The following is a 16548-nucleotide window of genomic DNA, read 5'->3' as shown; positions in this document are numbered from 1 at the left end:
ATATAGCCAAATCCCTGGCACTGAAATCTGCTATGATGGAACCCTGTTGATTCCTTTGAAAGACTCGGCAGAATCAAAGGATTTGGTCAGGATTCCAGGGCTTTATGTAGGCCCTTACAGCAGCCCTGCACTGAAACCATATCATAATTCCTCCACATACTGTAACGCTGGGAGAAAGCACCTAATAGTATTTGCAATTGAAAGGGACACTTTGCAGGTAAGCTCATGATTTTATAAAAAGAACGTCTGACCATCTAGTAATCTCAAAGCAGAGCGGCATTTACTAGGTTTTCATATCACAGCCTACAAATCAATATGGGAGACATTGGGTCCAGACCTGGCCAGCACTAGGACCTCTGGGCTACAGTGAAGCCATCTCAGGGTGTTACCCAGGTGACTGGCAGACAAGCTGGCTGACCTCTGCTGACCCTGACTAACTGGCCCCATCCCAGACCCTGGCCCTGCATCTGATCCCCTGCTCATTGACAGATCACACGTTGGAATTGCTTTCACAGCTCTGGCAACCTGGAGCCATGCGCGTGGCATTATACCCTCATCTGTCCTTCAACCGCCACCATCAGCACAGCATTATGAGCAGCCATGATCGGGTTACCAGCGCCGCACAGACAATCAGCGTAAGTGCCTTGCAGAGGTGTGAGAGAGCCCAGTCGGCCCACTCATTACTGCCGCTTCCATCATTCATAAAAAATATTGTATGGGGATTGGACACCTGACATAACGGGCTTCACGAATATTGTCTCTCACCATTTCTATCAATCAAACTATAGTTTGCTACCGTCGTTGTAGGTTTTTATGTGGGGCATTTCTGAGAGTGACGCGTCAGACTGTGTATGACTGTGTTTACTTGTACTCTCACGTTGTTAAAGTCTGGTAGTCCAACTGATTAGGTTCAGTCAGATTACAGATTCCATTACAGAGCATGAAGAGAGTACATCCAGATAGTTACTGGCTGAAACAGTACACTCTGTGTGGTGTGTAGTTTAGCCCCAGTGTTAAAGCAATACAACAGCAGGAAAAAGAATAGGATAGGATTACAGAGGGACTAGGAACAGAGTAATGTAATATGGTTAAATCAATTCATACAGTATATAATCTGCTTGTTGCTCAGTAAAACACATCACAGCTAAAACTATGTAGAGGAGGGAAGCCTATGTGCTGGAACACACAGAACTGGTAGACTTCGGTATAGTACAAACCTCTGGCTAATGATCAAGCAGTAGAATGTTTTTTCTCTTCACATCTCTATGTAATGTGTGTAGCCTAATGTTGTAATGTTTTTGCACCATGGAATTTATGGACCACAATGGAAATAAGTCTCTGCCTTTTTTGTGTTATCCCTGTCATGTTTTAAAAATATATGTACTGTGTGTATGTGTTTTTTTTACTGGCAAAATCAATCAATTAATCAACCAATAAGTCAACCAATCAATCAACCAATCAATCAATCAGTCAGTCAGCCAGCCAGCCAGCCAATCAACCAATCAATCAAACTATCAATTAAACCCCCCCCCCCCCCCCCCCCACCTTGACAGAATTTCCAAAACAGACGTTATGAGGGCCACATGATGACAAAAGAGGCCTGCTTATTTCCTGAGGCACAGTACAGACACAGAGGCAGTCTTGGGGCCTTTGGCTTCCTCCAGCAGGAGATTGGATGTCATACATCAGTCTTCAACAACCAGAGAGCTACACAGAGCAAGACCAATCTAGCTTGGTACTGTCACAGACAGACAGGCATTATCTATAAGCTTAGTGAGAGGAGCGGGATAACAAGTCTACCTCCCCAGGCTGTCTGGGGCTGTTGTTTGTGAAGGTCATCACCCTGTCTCATTATAATATCTGGGTAGTAAGTGAAAACTCACACAAGCCAAGTTCGTGCACGCAATGCCTTGAGTTATACTTGTGATTTCACTCCTACAAAGACCGCTGAGTAACATTCCCTCTCACACGCAGTCCTTTCATTCTAAGCTACACACACACACGCAACACACACATGCATATACATACACACCATAGAAGTGGCTACAAGAACAGTTACATGGTTTGATTCTCCCTCATCTCCCCCGCCATGTCTTGTTTCATATAAGCATCTTTGTTTTGGTCTCAATGGGATTACATACTCAGTGTTTTACCGCTGCAGTCAGAGAGAACATCTCCAGGGATTTAACACAGCAGACAGGTTATGCAGAGGCACTATGGGTACCGGTATTCATATTTAATGGGGAACAGGCTGTTTATTATTAGATTGTAAAGTTTGGGAACACTGCTTTTAGGAGAAGATTCATAGGTAACAACTGGAGCTTGAAACAGTCAATTAAAATATTGATCTAATAACTATACATTTTTCCCCCAAAATAACAGCTTTCTGTCAAAATAAAAATGACTCACATCATAAAAGTATCATTATAAACTGGGTGGTTCGAGCCCTGAATGCTGAATGACTGACAGCCCTGGTATATCAGACCGTATACCACAGGTATAACAAAACATTGATTTACTGCTCTAACTACGTTGATAACCAGTTTATAATAGCAATAAGGCACCTCGGGGGTTTGTGGTATATGGCCAATATACCACGGCTAAGGGCTGTAGCCAGGCACTCCGCTTAGCGGCGTGCATGGCCAATATACCACACCCCCCGTGCCTTATTGCTAAAATATAACACATTCTTTGACATGTCATCATGGCACAGGCCCCTCATCTCTTGAACAGTCAGTTGTCATTGTTCCTAAGCATCTCTGAACCAATCACTGCTACACTGTTTACGTATCAATCCATCCCTCTAATAAACAGGCAGGCAGGTCCTCACAGAGACATGGTGTCTGCCCTACATCCCCGCACTCAAGGCTCATCGCTGAGGTCAAACCCCATGTAATGAGAGCTGTCCTCAGAGCCGTGGACGTGCCCATCCACAGCGCCATGTTTACTTATCTCTGGCCTTAATCAGTCATCCACTAGCCTAGTCATCCCATCCCCATCCAGCAGCTAGCTCTGTTTATCCCCCAAGGTCCTCCAAAATTACCCTGCAGAATGCCTCTGATGTGCCTTTAGACCTGTGGCCACTCAGGCCTGCCCTCGTCTCTCTACAGCCGCCTCTCACATGCCTCGCTGCCTCATAGCCACTCTACCGAGCCACATGCTTTCATTGCATTTTCACAGCGTTCTGACAACAGTCAAATGGCCGGAAAGAGATTGAGCAGGATAGAATAACAACTTTGGTTGGCAGACTGCATTTAGTTATCAAAAGTTAACGCCTAACTCACAGTGCTGTTGTCAGACAAAGCTGGAATTTTTAGTAGCTTGTCCAGCTGTCAGAAGTTGGGTGTCCAATTTAAATACCTCTGCAGTTAGACACATTGTGCTGCCTGCATTTCTTGCCTGTTACTTGCTGTTGCTAAGATACACTGTCATTTTTTAAAATACTTCAGCTCAATGGAGAATTACCCTAACAAACAGACAGCAGCACCGGGGTTCATCTCATTGTCCTTGTACTACTGTATGTACTGAAGGCATCTCTCCTGTCAGCAAGATAGACAGGGATGAGAGGATAGGTTAAGGTAAAATTAGGGGTTAAAAGCATTGGGCATAAACTTTCTAGAGTGACGAGATCCCCCCACACACATATTCACAGCACTCATAGTTATGGGTCTTGCTAAGATTTGAGGGATTTATAACATTTTGAAGAGTCATTAAATCTTTCTGCCTTCTTAGATATCAATGGCAGTACAGGGAGATGATTGATTTTGCTCTTCTCCACATCAAGGACTTTCTTTACATGACAGGCAGCTTTCTGTGACATGTACCTCTCATCTCTCAAGCTGCAAACACTATTTACCTTCATCTTTCTGACTGCATAGACCACCGACTGGCAATACCTCAGTCACTACAGAGGTTCGCAGACAATGCTGAGAAACAAGCCACCGCTCCTCTAACGTTATGTAATCTCTATAATTTGTGCAGAAGGGATGGATGAGTCAATCAAATTAGAACAGGTAGCTGAGAGAGTAGCATAGGGGTTTACAGTGTGTTAGTTCCCTCAGCAAAATAGGTGTAAAGGCTGAAGGGATGTGTCTGGATCTGATAGGACTGCGTGGCGGAAAATAATGCATTCATTGTAATAACCCATGTTAGAATCTAATCAAGGGATGTTATTACATTATAATATGGTTAGTGGTGGTACTACAAATAGCCTCAGGATATAGTTTAGTAGACTCATAAGCCAATAAAACCTAATGAAACATGGCACAACTCTGCAGTTACTCCCATATATTTCTATATAAATAAATGATCCTTTGATCTGCTAACAAGCATACTGTACTGGTTCCCTTGGAACAAGAAGCTTTTCACCTTAAGGGGTAAACAATAAAAAACAAACCAGGCAAAACCGAACTCTCCATTTGGATAAACGCAGGGGGTTTTGCAAGCCAGGCAGTAAATATTGAGAGAGAATTTACCCACCAACTTACTCCCCCATCTGTCAATGCTGAAAACCTAAAGTCATGTTCCGAGCCAGCTGATGGCAACTTTGTAGCTATTGACAGATTTTTGCTTGGCTAATGATGTCGCACAACCTGCTTTTTTTCACTATCGGAATCAATAAAGTGTTGTTGTCAGGGCCTAATTCAAAGCCTTGTTGTGTTGGAAGCCTACTGCACCAGTGGATAGATTTAGACAGATGCTATCCCTAAAGACATGAAATACATTCAACAGAAATGCAGAGAAGTTAACTTCCTACCACTGAAACTTGCTAGGCTATACTCCATGACAAGAATGAATGTATGAAATGGATTACAGGGTAAACATAGCGGAGACAAAATGCAATTATGCATTTGCAGCCAGTGCAGTGCTATATTCATTAATACCTATAATATCATATAAGTGTGCTGTTGGCAGGTCTAGGACTGCAGAGCAGAAGACAAATATGGGCCCTGAGGTGAGGAATTTGGACAATTTAAGCCAGTCATTCTACAGACATGGCTTTGCCATCACAATCAGGGATTGATCCTTAATTTTCCCCATCTCTGGAGTGAATTCGCATTCTGATTCCTAAATTCAATGAAATTCTCCACCAAGACTGTTAGGGCCCAGTTTGTAGATGCATCTCCTCTATGCTCTTTTATGATCCCTCCAGATGTTTGCTTTGGATCACGTTGTCAGGATGAGCGTTTAATGGATATACCTGAAAGTAGGCATACCAATCCTAACAAAAATGTCAAATTGAGCATCGGCAGAAACTTCTTATGCTAGATAAGCACAGAATATGGTTAATGAGTAGGTAGTGTAGAGGATGTGGAGGTAAGTGACATCTCATATCTCATCCTGTAGGCTTGGAGTCGTGAATAGAGTCGTGATGCCCTTAAAGAGCATCAACATGATGAGTTCACTACATAAAATAAGTGGATACATTTCTTCAGACTCGATTCCAGATGAATTATAAAGGCATGTCCATTTACTATTCACCCGACCAATTAGTTTACAATATCAGTCTAAACACATATTCCCAATTGTTTACCTGCCCTGCTTCAATGATCTACAGAAAACGGACCATAAATAACTAACTACAGCTCATTCAGGAATGCAATACCAACTTGGTCAATAACGCTGTAATTGCTGTGTACCTCGAGGCTTTTTGCTTCGACTTAATTAGTCTATTGGAGATTCTGCCCCTCCCATAATTTGACTTAGACTTGAGTGTCAGTTTACTTGAACATAATACCTTAATGGAAATGTAGAAAATACCTAAATACTCCAGTAATGATGCACTGATATGAAAGATATAATAGCTCTTTATGTTTCTCCACACCACCAATGTGTTGTGGAAACACGGCGTACAATACTACATACAGTGATTGAATGTATTTGGAGGGCATGTAAATGAGCAGGCCTCCTGAACACCATCCCCTCCTCAGAGAGCCACAGCTCCATCAAGAGCAGAAGTTCAGACCTCCCACACCTAGCAACCACACGGAGACCAGCTGCCAGTAGCCAACATCAGTCAGGAAATTACATCTTCAAACATAGCCCAGCTTTCATGTCCCCTATTTCAGATGTAAGAATAGTATAGGGTAAGTGCTCTGGACAGTTAACAGCTTTCCTTAGGAATTTATTTGACTGCTTTATAGGGTTTAATTCATGCCACACACACGGCCTACCCAGCTGTCTTTGTTTAGCCTACAGGCATGTCTAGGGGTGACGCACACAGTTAACATTCACTGATATAAAAAGCTGGAATCAAAGAACTTAGGGCCAATTATCTTTTTAAATGTCCAATACTGCAACCATCTGGTCAACAGCTTCCTATCTACTGTTCCTCCCAGCAGCCACCTCACCCGGCTGCTGTTTCAACATCATACAACAATGAGACTATCCCATAACAACACAGGGGGATGAGTTGTAGTTCGTTGGTGGTCGTAACCAGCTGTAACAGAGGAACTTGACTTCCAATGGTTAATGCCTTTCCTTTCCAACAGATGCTGATGAGCCATGGCAGTGTTTAACTTTCACTATCAGATAACAAAGATACAATAAGAGCTGGGGAACCTGGCTAATTTACACTACTGAGGAACCATATTCATATTGATCTGCTATCTCTGCTCCCACAGAAACACCAACAGGGGGTAGAATGAGAAGCTAGCATATTTAACAGTTTAACATATATTTACTTATATGTATGAAAATGTAAATGTGTGAAGCTTTTTCAGTGGAACATACCAGCAATGGGACATTAACCGTGATAAATGTTTGTAGTATGAAGCCAACTTGATAGGTTAAGCTATCACAAAAATAGCCTAGAGACAGAGGAAATACACTGTAAACTATACAGCAATTCAACGTGCACATGGTGAGGTAATGAATGAAAACCGAATAATAACTGAGAGGTTCAAAAGCAGGATAAAAACAGGTCAATAAACCCTACATTGTGTAACATTTCATTTCATAATTGGTCATTTAATCAGATACACTTGAACAGCACAATCTCCTCTTAATTCTTGTTCGGTATTGTGTGAATTAGCCCCATATTAAGATCCATTCTGAAGCACAGATTGAAGCACAAACAAAAGGAAAAATGTAACTGTGGTTATTAAACAATTTTAAAAGCTTTTCCTCATGCTTATTTAGCATGGATCATATGGTTGGACAACAAATTGTCCCTTTGAAGTCGTTTTGAGAGCATTAGTTCTTGGTTGTTTAAGTGTTGTGCTTACAAATATACTTGTCACACCCTGGCCTTAGTTATCTTTGTTTTCATTATTATTTTAGTTAGGTCAGGGTGTGACATGGGGAATGTATGTGTTTTGGTTTGTCTAGGGGTTTGTACGTTTAATGGGTCAGTGTCTTGTCTAGGTGTTTGTATGTCTATGGCTGCCTAGATTGGTTCTCAATTAGAGGCAGCTGTGGTTTATTGTCTCTGATTGAGAGCCATATTTAAGGCAGCCATAGGCATTTGGGTTTTGTGGGTAATTGTCTATGTTGTACGTTTGTAGCTTGTGTGTGCATTTACGTTTATAGCTTCACGATCGTTTGTTGTTTTGTTTCGGTTTGTTATAGTGTTCGTTGCGTGTTTTTCCCTTCTCGAAATAAAGAGAATGTATTTTGCACACGCTGCGCCTTGGTCCTCTCTCTCACCCATAGACGATCGTGACAATACTGAGTGATAGGCGATGCTTGAAAGACCCAGCATGATAAATTGTTAAGTTCAAATGGTCTAATCAAGGCACATGCATATATTGCAATAATAATGAGGCCTATTTTTTTGGTGCATAATTGCTATGCTATAATACGACTACATATCAAATGGTTTTGAAATAGTTTACAAGTTCTGACATCAGCCAAGGCCAAGCAGTCAGCTCGAGTTAAAGGGAAAAGCACAGATGATTAGATAAGCCTAACAGGGCTTTCCTACCGACTAGAGGAGTCTGTTACCAAAAATACAGCTGCTGCTTCAGAGCATTAACAAAACAGTAACTGCTGCTGCTGCTGCTGATAAAAGCGGCCTAGTGGAAAAGGATGCATTCCTACTGCAGCTTTGAGACACCACAGATGTGTTGGGAGCGAGCAACCCTGGCGTGCAGTAGGTAGGCTACACAGGACCAGTAAGTGTTTGTCTAAATGCAGCCTGTCAGGAGGATTGGGAAAGGTCATCTCCAGCTCTGTGTGCATGAGAGCTCATTGATCATAGGGATATCTGTGGGTGAGGTTGGCCAAGGTATCAGTGCTTCAGAACAACTCCAGAGTGGTCTTTCAGACACAGCTGTCCTGTGATCTCTGCTGAAATCTCCCACATCAAACAACACTCACTGTACAGAACAGGTACACAGTGTCTGTGGAGCACCGACATTTTTCATCAGAACATACGAAAAAGTTTGAGTAAACTAACAGTAACACATACGGAGACATTTTCACTACAACCAAATATACTTGCAAATCTTTCCTTTTCAAGTGCTAAGAGAGGACTAAAGCCCTCTTAGAAAGGAGGTGGCTTATCATTTTCTGTAAAAGTAACCATGTGAGGAGAGCAGACCCATAGCTAGGTCTCTAGCCAGGAGAACTGTGAGCTGTAATTAAGACTCTAAGGGGGTGGCCTTGCCCACCACGACTCGGCTGAGTCTCGCTAACAGGGGCATGTTATAAGACATGTATAGCCATCTGCACATGCTTAAGGGACAAGCTGAACAAAACTTGGAATGTCATGTGACCTATCACGCTAGGGTGATTTATCATAGATACCAGCTGGTGGATAGTGTTGAGATTGTCACCACCACCTACTATCAGTTAAGTGACAGTGAGTCACTGTAGGCTAAAGGTCACATTTTTTTATGATAAAAAAGATATCCTGATGAGTGGTGAAACAAGAGGCATGTACTAGGCTACTTGCCTCTCCAAAAGACCCGAACACCTGCAATAATATTCCATCACCTCACCTGACATCAGCCACTGAATGTGATAATGTTACCCAGAAAACAGTATGTTGACTAGCATCACTTCCAGTACATTTGAGTCATTGATGATTGCATTATCAGTTGCAATCCATCTAATTCCACAATAATCCTACACGGCTCTTAGCCGACTCCACGATTTACCATGGGGTTGAGCCGCGACTAGTGTGGGCAGACTGGAGCTTTTTAACGTTTTTCTTTTAATAAAAAACGACTGATCTCAGCACCCAAAGAATAGCCCGCAATTACAAAGAACACTGTAGTTTGTAATTGCGGGCTATTATTTGGGTGCTGAAATCAGTATTTTTTTTTTTTACATAAACTACATTTTATGTGACGTCGGAGCTCACACCGCCCACACTAGTCAATGGTGAAGTAAATCGTAAATCGTGGAGTTAGGTTTATTTGGACATTTCTCACTATCCGACTGTATAGTGGAACCATTCACAAGCACAACCCATCCCCGCCATATCACCATGCTTCCCTGGCATCTGTCCCAGGTGGTACAGCTGGTAAGAAGCCTCTCATGCGTGCAGTCAGTGAGCACCCGGAGGAGCAGATGCGTGAGAGCGTCCCTTTTGCTCCAAATGATCATATTCCCCCCGGGAATGATCCACTCTCTGAATTGTGGATTCGGTCGTAGGGCAAGGGTGTTGCAGGCCATCTTAACCATACAGTTATTGATTTAGGGCGGAAGAGTTGACTTAGGAGTGCATGTCCGCAGTTGGCTACTGTACAGGGAAGTAGATCTATATATCACCCTCATCGCATCTCCCCATAAGGAAAGCCATTACGCATGTAATAATTCATATCATAAACTCACCAATTGCATGCCACAGATAAAGGCCAGGGTGCATCGGCCACTGCAACAACCCATTGTGTACTGTCCACTTTGGATCTCCGCTCCACGTGGGTCGCTATAACTCCCAAATCCCCGAATCTCTCCGCTGGTCGCCCGGGCAGTTCCAATGACGCGACCACACTGTACAGCGGCGTGCGTTTCAGGCAATAATAGATGAAGACAATTATGATTGGCCAAACAATTTGATAATATATATTATGTCTCAAAAAATAGTGGAGAACTTTGAATTAGTCATACGGGTCCAACTATTCAAAATTTTGAAAGTCGGTCAGCTCTTAATTAGCAGAATTGGGCCTACTATCTGGTTATTATACGTCAGAGCAGTCCAGGGATAAACCATAAACTAGAATTAAAGCCTCTGAAAATTTTCTACAAAAAAAAATCCATTCAAATATGGTCCAGAATAAAGTGCCAGTGGGCACTAGGCAGAATAGTATCCTATCCTGAACACAGTGGCCACTTGAAGAAATGAACTGTGTCAGGCTATTTCTGAAAGGCTCCTTTGCTGAGAAACAAAGAAAGCCAGTGTTCTTTAAGCCGATGGGGTTCTTCTCATTGCTCCTCCCTCCACGGTCGGGTTGTTCGGGTCCCAGTCTGCAACTGAACTAAACAGCGCGCGCCCTTTACTTTTCACACAGAAAGGCTATGGACAATGTAGAATTCAAAGCAGTCCGCCGTTATCTTCCCTGCTTAAAGCTCTCTCATAGGAGGCATGCTACGAATATGAGAATTTCAGTTATGTCCAAAATCGGTGGTGCTGAACACAGTCCTAGTATCCTCCTCAGCAGCACTGTGCATCCTCACTCGCCCGGATTTCATAACCGCTGATTGTCCCTTGTTGGACATGTAACAGTGTTCACTTACACATAGAGAATCCCGGTCATATACTGTAGATATTGTCGGTAGGACAGACAGACAGTGCAGTAAAAAGACGGACAAAAGAGAAACGCGGTTCACCTTGCGCGGTCGCCAGCCCCACCATCTGACGCTCCAGATTGAATGAACCACACGCAGTGTTATACACCGCAGGGAAGCGGCTACGTTCCTTTGAGCCGGAGATGAGATATAGAGTGCAGCTAAGGACCTGGCCATCACTCAATACACTGGATCAGCCCTCCGTTCCGATTCGCACTGGGCGTCAACGGCAGAGAGTTGATTTGATATCGAACTAATGATACTTTTGATTCATCACTTGTAAATCAGGATGACAGAGAGTCATCCACAACAACACCTCAATTAAATGAAAGTTAAAAAAAGGTTAGCCTATTGATGTTGCCAAATAGTAATAGGGCAATACTAACAGGCCTTTAATTTAATTAATTTTAGCGGACAGTTTCATCCAAAGACATGCACATGCTGTTCCAAGTCCAACCATAGCCGCCGGAAGTAGGGGTGCTAAGGTTGTTGCAGCACCCCCTGATAAACTGAAATTTGTGAATTAGGCCTTTATTACTCCCATAGCTCGGCGCATAATTGGTACGTCGTCCGGGTTAGGGTTTGGCCAGGGTAGGCGGTCCTTGTAAATAAGATTTTTTTTAACTGACTTGCCTAGTTAAATAAAATTAAAAATGTATTAGTGGAGAAAAATACTCCTCGGCAACCCCCCCCCCCATCTTCCTGCGGCCAAACATCATGTTCAACCCATGAGCCAAACACATATGACTCCAAAGTGGCCTCTGAAAATAACATGCACTAATGGGTACATTGTAAAACAATTTGCCTGTTCTTCCCTCATGTTCTATACTCCCCCTCATGTCTTTTGATTGGCAAGGACAGTTATGATTCTCTATCGCTTTCTCTCTCTCCCTCTCTGGTATACACACAAACAGAGCGAGAGAGAGCACACACATACTCACAGACATACGCACACACACTCACTCAGGCACGCGCACACGCACACACACACACACACACACACACACACACACACACACACACACACACACACACACACACACACACACACACACACACACACACACACACACACACACACACACACACACACACACACACACACACACACACAAAAACACAAACAGCAGTAGTGGTGTTTATTACATGGCTTAATTATTGTGGTAATCTTGAGTGACAGTATCATGTATTTACTGTCTGATATCCTGGGGGTAATGACTAGTGGCATCCATGCATCCTCCTTGGAATTATTTTTTTAGAGAGAAATGGAAGACTCGTGGCATAGCTCCTCCATTGTAATCTCAGAATCGTTTCCTTAAACGAACTATGAAACTGATACATACAGAGATATAGAGAAGGCTGGAAATGTTTTTATCTGCCATGACCAGATGCCTGTTGGTGCAACACTTGGGATCTGTCACTGAATTGCTGTGATATTTTAACTTTTAAGCTGGATGGTTGTCATATAGAATTTGAGGCAAACGTATAGGAAGGTGGTGTAGGGTATACAAAGCAGCCAATAACAATGGAGATAGCTGAGCTAGGCTTGGCTTATCTATAGTCTTTTTGGTCAGCCCATAGTGTTTTGAAAAACGTTTTCATGTACTCTATTTGTGGATATTCAGTAACACAGAAACCGGCCCATAATGTCTGACTTAACACCTACTTGATGAGTAATTCACTATATTTCCTTTTTGAAGATAGCTAGCTGTTACATCCAAATTTATAATAAAGATGCACCATCTCATTATCCTCAATGCCCTTTCTATGTAACGGATCATCATATCTTATTTGGCAAGTCTAATGAAGTAGTCCTGTGCCTGTACTCAGAGCTGTTAACGGCTACATTAACTGTCAATAAAGCATGTGAATGTCCACCTCTGTAAAGCCTCACTAAGCTCAGACAGCATTGATTGAACTTTTTGACTTTTACTTAATTTAGCGGTGCGATAAAGCTATCTCCTTTTAAACGTTGAGTTTTCACCTTCAGTGAACTTGAGATTCAAAGAGAGTGGCACAGCCCCAGCTGTCACTCAGAATGATGTCAGGGTCTATGTGTGGCTACTAGACAATCAGCTGCAGTGTTGCTGGAATTCAGGCTCCACCTGGTCAAATGACTGATTTGATTATTTCAGTGTCTTAGAGAGAATACATGCACCTCAGTGGAGGTTGGTGAGAGGAGATATAGAAATCGAATCAATGGAATGGAGTCAAACGTGGTTTCCATACTTTTTATGTATTTGACACTCTTCCTATATCTCCTCCCACAAACCTCCTGTGATGCACGAAAAGGTACACAGCCCATTATGGGCGTATGGTATGTGTATTGTATGTTTTGTCCTCTGTTTCGTGCTTTACAAAGAGTGATACACATCTTAAACGCCCTGAGGGTATCATGCAATTAAAAAAGAAACAGTAAATTAAACCAATCTACATTTTCAATTTCCCATTGAATCCATTGCATTAAAATCTATCTATTGCCATGGGCAAAAATGCTGTTTATTACACTGTTTTTATTTATGACTGTGGTTATTTGAGGTCTGTGGAATAATCTCCTCCTGTGTTTTTTAATGGCCGAGGCTGTGGATCCACCACGTCTCGTCCCTTGTCCTGCCCCCTAGATTCCTTTTCCCCAGACCTGAAGATCCAAATCACATTCTGCGTTCCTTTCTTTTCTACTTTACGCAACAACTTTTGTGGTCACCCTCCCTTCACATTTCTCACTCTCAATTGTGAATTATAATTCTTAAAGTTTTACAGGGGAAACGTCCATGAAGCATCTGTATTCCAACCATTCGATCTCAATCAATTGCACGGGGATATGCATTTATATATTTTTGAGTTATACAGTGTTGTTTCAAAGTAGCCTACAGTGTTGTTTTAAGAATTAGTAGAATGAGCGAATTTTAGAGCAGATGGTGCTAACAAACTCTAGTATAGCCTACCTGTGTTTGTTTCAGTCAAAGCACATATTTGCCTAACGGCACGAGCTCTCGCCAGGAGAAAACATGTAACCAATCATCCAGAAATTAGGTGGTGTTTTTTGCCTTACAGTAACGTTAAAATACGCTATAATATTTGGTTCAGTTATGTTATTCAGCTTTGATCTAACTTTATTAAACGAGCACCATTCGCCAGAGTAGCCAGTTCTCTACGAGTATAACAGCAGAGGCTGTGCGTAAAGTAGAGAATCTCGCACATGCACTTCGGAACTTTTTTTAGCTGTCAGGAAAAAAAATCCAGAAAAGTCGGATCTGCAGCCACTCCATTTTTAAATAGCAGTTTGTATTAGATATTGCTCAATTATTTGTATTCTGCTTTGGTATTTTAGTGCAAACCGTTTAAGAATTAGAAATTAACAAGGATTGGCCATCTGAAAGTACAGAGAGATACTGTATTTATCCTCAAAAATGTAATGACACATGTTCATGATGTAAACACATGTTCATGATTTCAATTTTGGGCTCTTTCAGATTGCCACTGAGCTCTTTTTGATAGAGTGCCAAAGGTATTGCGAAATAGTAAACTTGAAGGAAAACTTTCGTTCACCTGATTATAGGAAGTACCCTATTGTTTTTCATAACGTCCCATATTCTAGGGAAGATTTACCAGCAAACATTACGCTATGGTAAAACAAACATGGATTACTAACCCAAATTATACCAAAATCTTGGCTGTCCCCAGTCCACCTGGTCGTGCTGCTGCTCTAGTTTCAACTGTTCTGCCTGTGGCTAGGCAACCCTGATCTGTTCACCGGACGTGCTACCTTGTCCCGGACCTACTGTTTTCGACTGTCTCTCTCTACCGCACCTGCTGTCTCGACCTCTGAATGCTCGGCTATGAAAAGCCAACTGACATTTACTCCTGAGGTACTGAGCTGATGCACCCTCTACAACCTCTGTGATTATTATTTGATCCCTGCTGGTCATCTATGAACGTTTGAACATCTTGAAGAACAATCTGGCCTTAAATGGCCATGTACCCTTTAATCTCCACCTGGCACAGCCAGTAGAGGACCTGCCACCCCTCAGAGCCTGGTTCTTCTCTAGGTTTCTTCCTAGGTTCCTGCCTTTCTAGGGAGTTTTTTTCTACATCTGCATTGCTTCATGTTTGGGGTTTTAGGCTGGGTTTCTGTATAGCACTTTGTGACATCTGCTGATGTAAAAAGGGCTTAATAAATACATTTGATTGATTGATTGATTGATTGAAAGAGAGAATGGTTGGAACCAATTTATGAGCCCAGAATAGGGTGGTGGGCTACCCACATTTTATTTTCTTTCCATCGATCAAGTCCATTTTTATACACACACCAAGCCAAAAACTAAATTATTTAGAGAGTTAATAATAACCGTGGGGTTTGGGCAATTTAGGAAACTCCTGTGTAGGCTATATGGGTGACCTATTTTGCATGGAGTTGGTATTTGTCAAGCAGTGGGATAATAATGCTATACTGTGCCTACCTGTGAGTCTATTAGGAGCAACTCTGTGGGCTGATTATAGAAGCTCACATAATGAACCAATTAAATTCACTAACAATGCCTTCGGTAGAGCGGGGCAATAATTCATGTTTTAATAAGAAGCACCTGAGACAGGCCGCATCGGGTGGCCCAGTGCCCCCTTGTGGTTTGGGCATATACACTGTATACCTTACATTAGGAACACCTTCCTAATATTGAGTTTGCCCTCAGAACAGCCTCAGTTCGTCAGGTTATGGACTCAACAAAATGTTGAAAGCATTCCAAAGGGATGATGGCCGAACAGCTCATTCCAAAAACATGGGCATTAATATGGAGTTGGTCCCCCCTTTGCTGCAATAACAGCCTCCACTCTTCTGGTAAGGCTTTCCACTAGATGTTGGAACATTGCTGCTGGGACTTGCTTCCATTCAGCCACAAGAGCATTAGTGAGGTCGGGCACTGCTGTTGGGCGATTAGGCCTGGCTCGCAGTCGGCATTCAAATTCATCCCAAAGTATTTCTGTATGGACCTCGCTTTGTGCACAAGGGCATTATCATGCTGAAACAGGAAAGGGCCTTCCCCAAACTGTTGCCGCAAAGTTGGAAGCTCAGAATCGTCTATAATATAATTGTATGCTGTAACGTTAAGATTTCCCTTCACTGTAACTAAGGGGCCAAGCCCGAACCATAAAAAACAGCCCCAGACCATTATTCCTCCTCCACCAAACTGTACAGTTGGCACTACGCATTCGGGCAGGTAGCGTTCTCCTGGCATCCGACAAGCCCAGATTTGCCCGTTGAACTGCCAGATGGTGAAGTGTGATTCATCACTCCAGTGAATGCATTTCCACTGCTCCAGAGTCCAATGACGGCAAGCTTTACACAGCTCCAGCCGATGCTTGGCATTGCGCATGGTGATTTGAGGCTTGTGTGCGGCTGCTCGGCCATGGAAACCAAACCAGACCTCCTGTGAAGGACCTCGGCGTTACTCTGGACCCTGATCTCTCTTTTGACAAACATATCAAGATTGTTTCAAGGACAGCTTTTTGCCATCTACGTTACATTGCAAAAATGAGAATTTTTCTGTCCAACAATGATGCAGAAAAATTAATCCATGCTTTTGTCACTTCTGGGTTAGACAACTGCAATGCTCTACTTTCCGGCTACCCAGATAAAGCACTAAATAAACTTCAGTTAGTGCTTAATACGGCTGCTAGAATCCTGACTAGAACCCCAAAATTTGATCATATTACTCCAGTGCTAGCCTCCCTACTTAACTTCTCTAGGATAGGGGGCAGCATTTTCACGTTTGGATGAAAAGCATGCCCAGAGTAAACTGCCTCCTACTCAGTCCCAGA

At 42.6% G+C, this 16548-nt stretch overlaps 1 protein-coding gene across 2 annotated transcripts in view; it reads right to left on the bottom strand.

Moving 5' to 3' along the window:
* The window catches only part of LOC120024458 (sodium/potassium-transporting ATPase subunit beta-1-interacting protein 2), a 168898-nt gene extending 159064 nt beyond the window's left edge, over nucleotides 1-9834 (bottom strand). For both annotated transcript variants that reach the window (XM_038968706.1, XM_038968707.1), the window contains exon 1: nucleotides 9781-9834. In XM_038968706.1, coding sequence (XP_038824634.1) covers nucleotides 9781-9834 — 54 coding nt within the window. The remainder of the gene's footprint in view (nucleotides 1-9780) is intronic.
* Between the last annotated feature and the right edge of the window lie 6714 nt (nucleotides 9835-16548).

This window comes from Salvelinus namaycush, chromosome 29, assembly GCF_016432855.1.
Source record: "Salvelinus namaycush isolate Seneca chromosome 29, SaNama_1.0, whole genome shotgun sequence".
Taxonomy (NCBI): Eukaryota; Metazoa; Chordata; class Actinopteri; order Salmoniformes; family Salmonidae; genus Salvelinus; species Salvelinus namaycush.
Note: the sequence above shows the minus strand (reverse complement) of the source record. Positions and strands in the feature narration are given on the sequence as shown.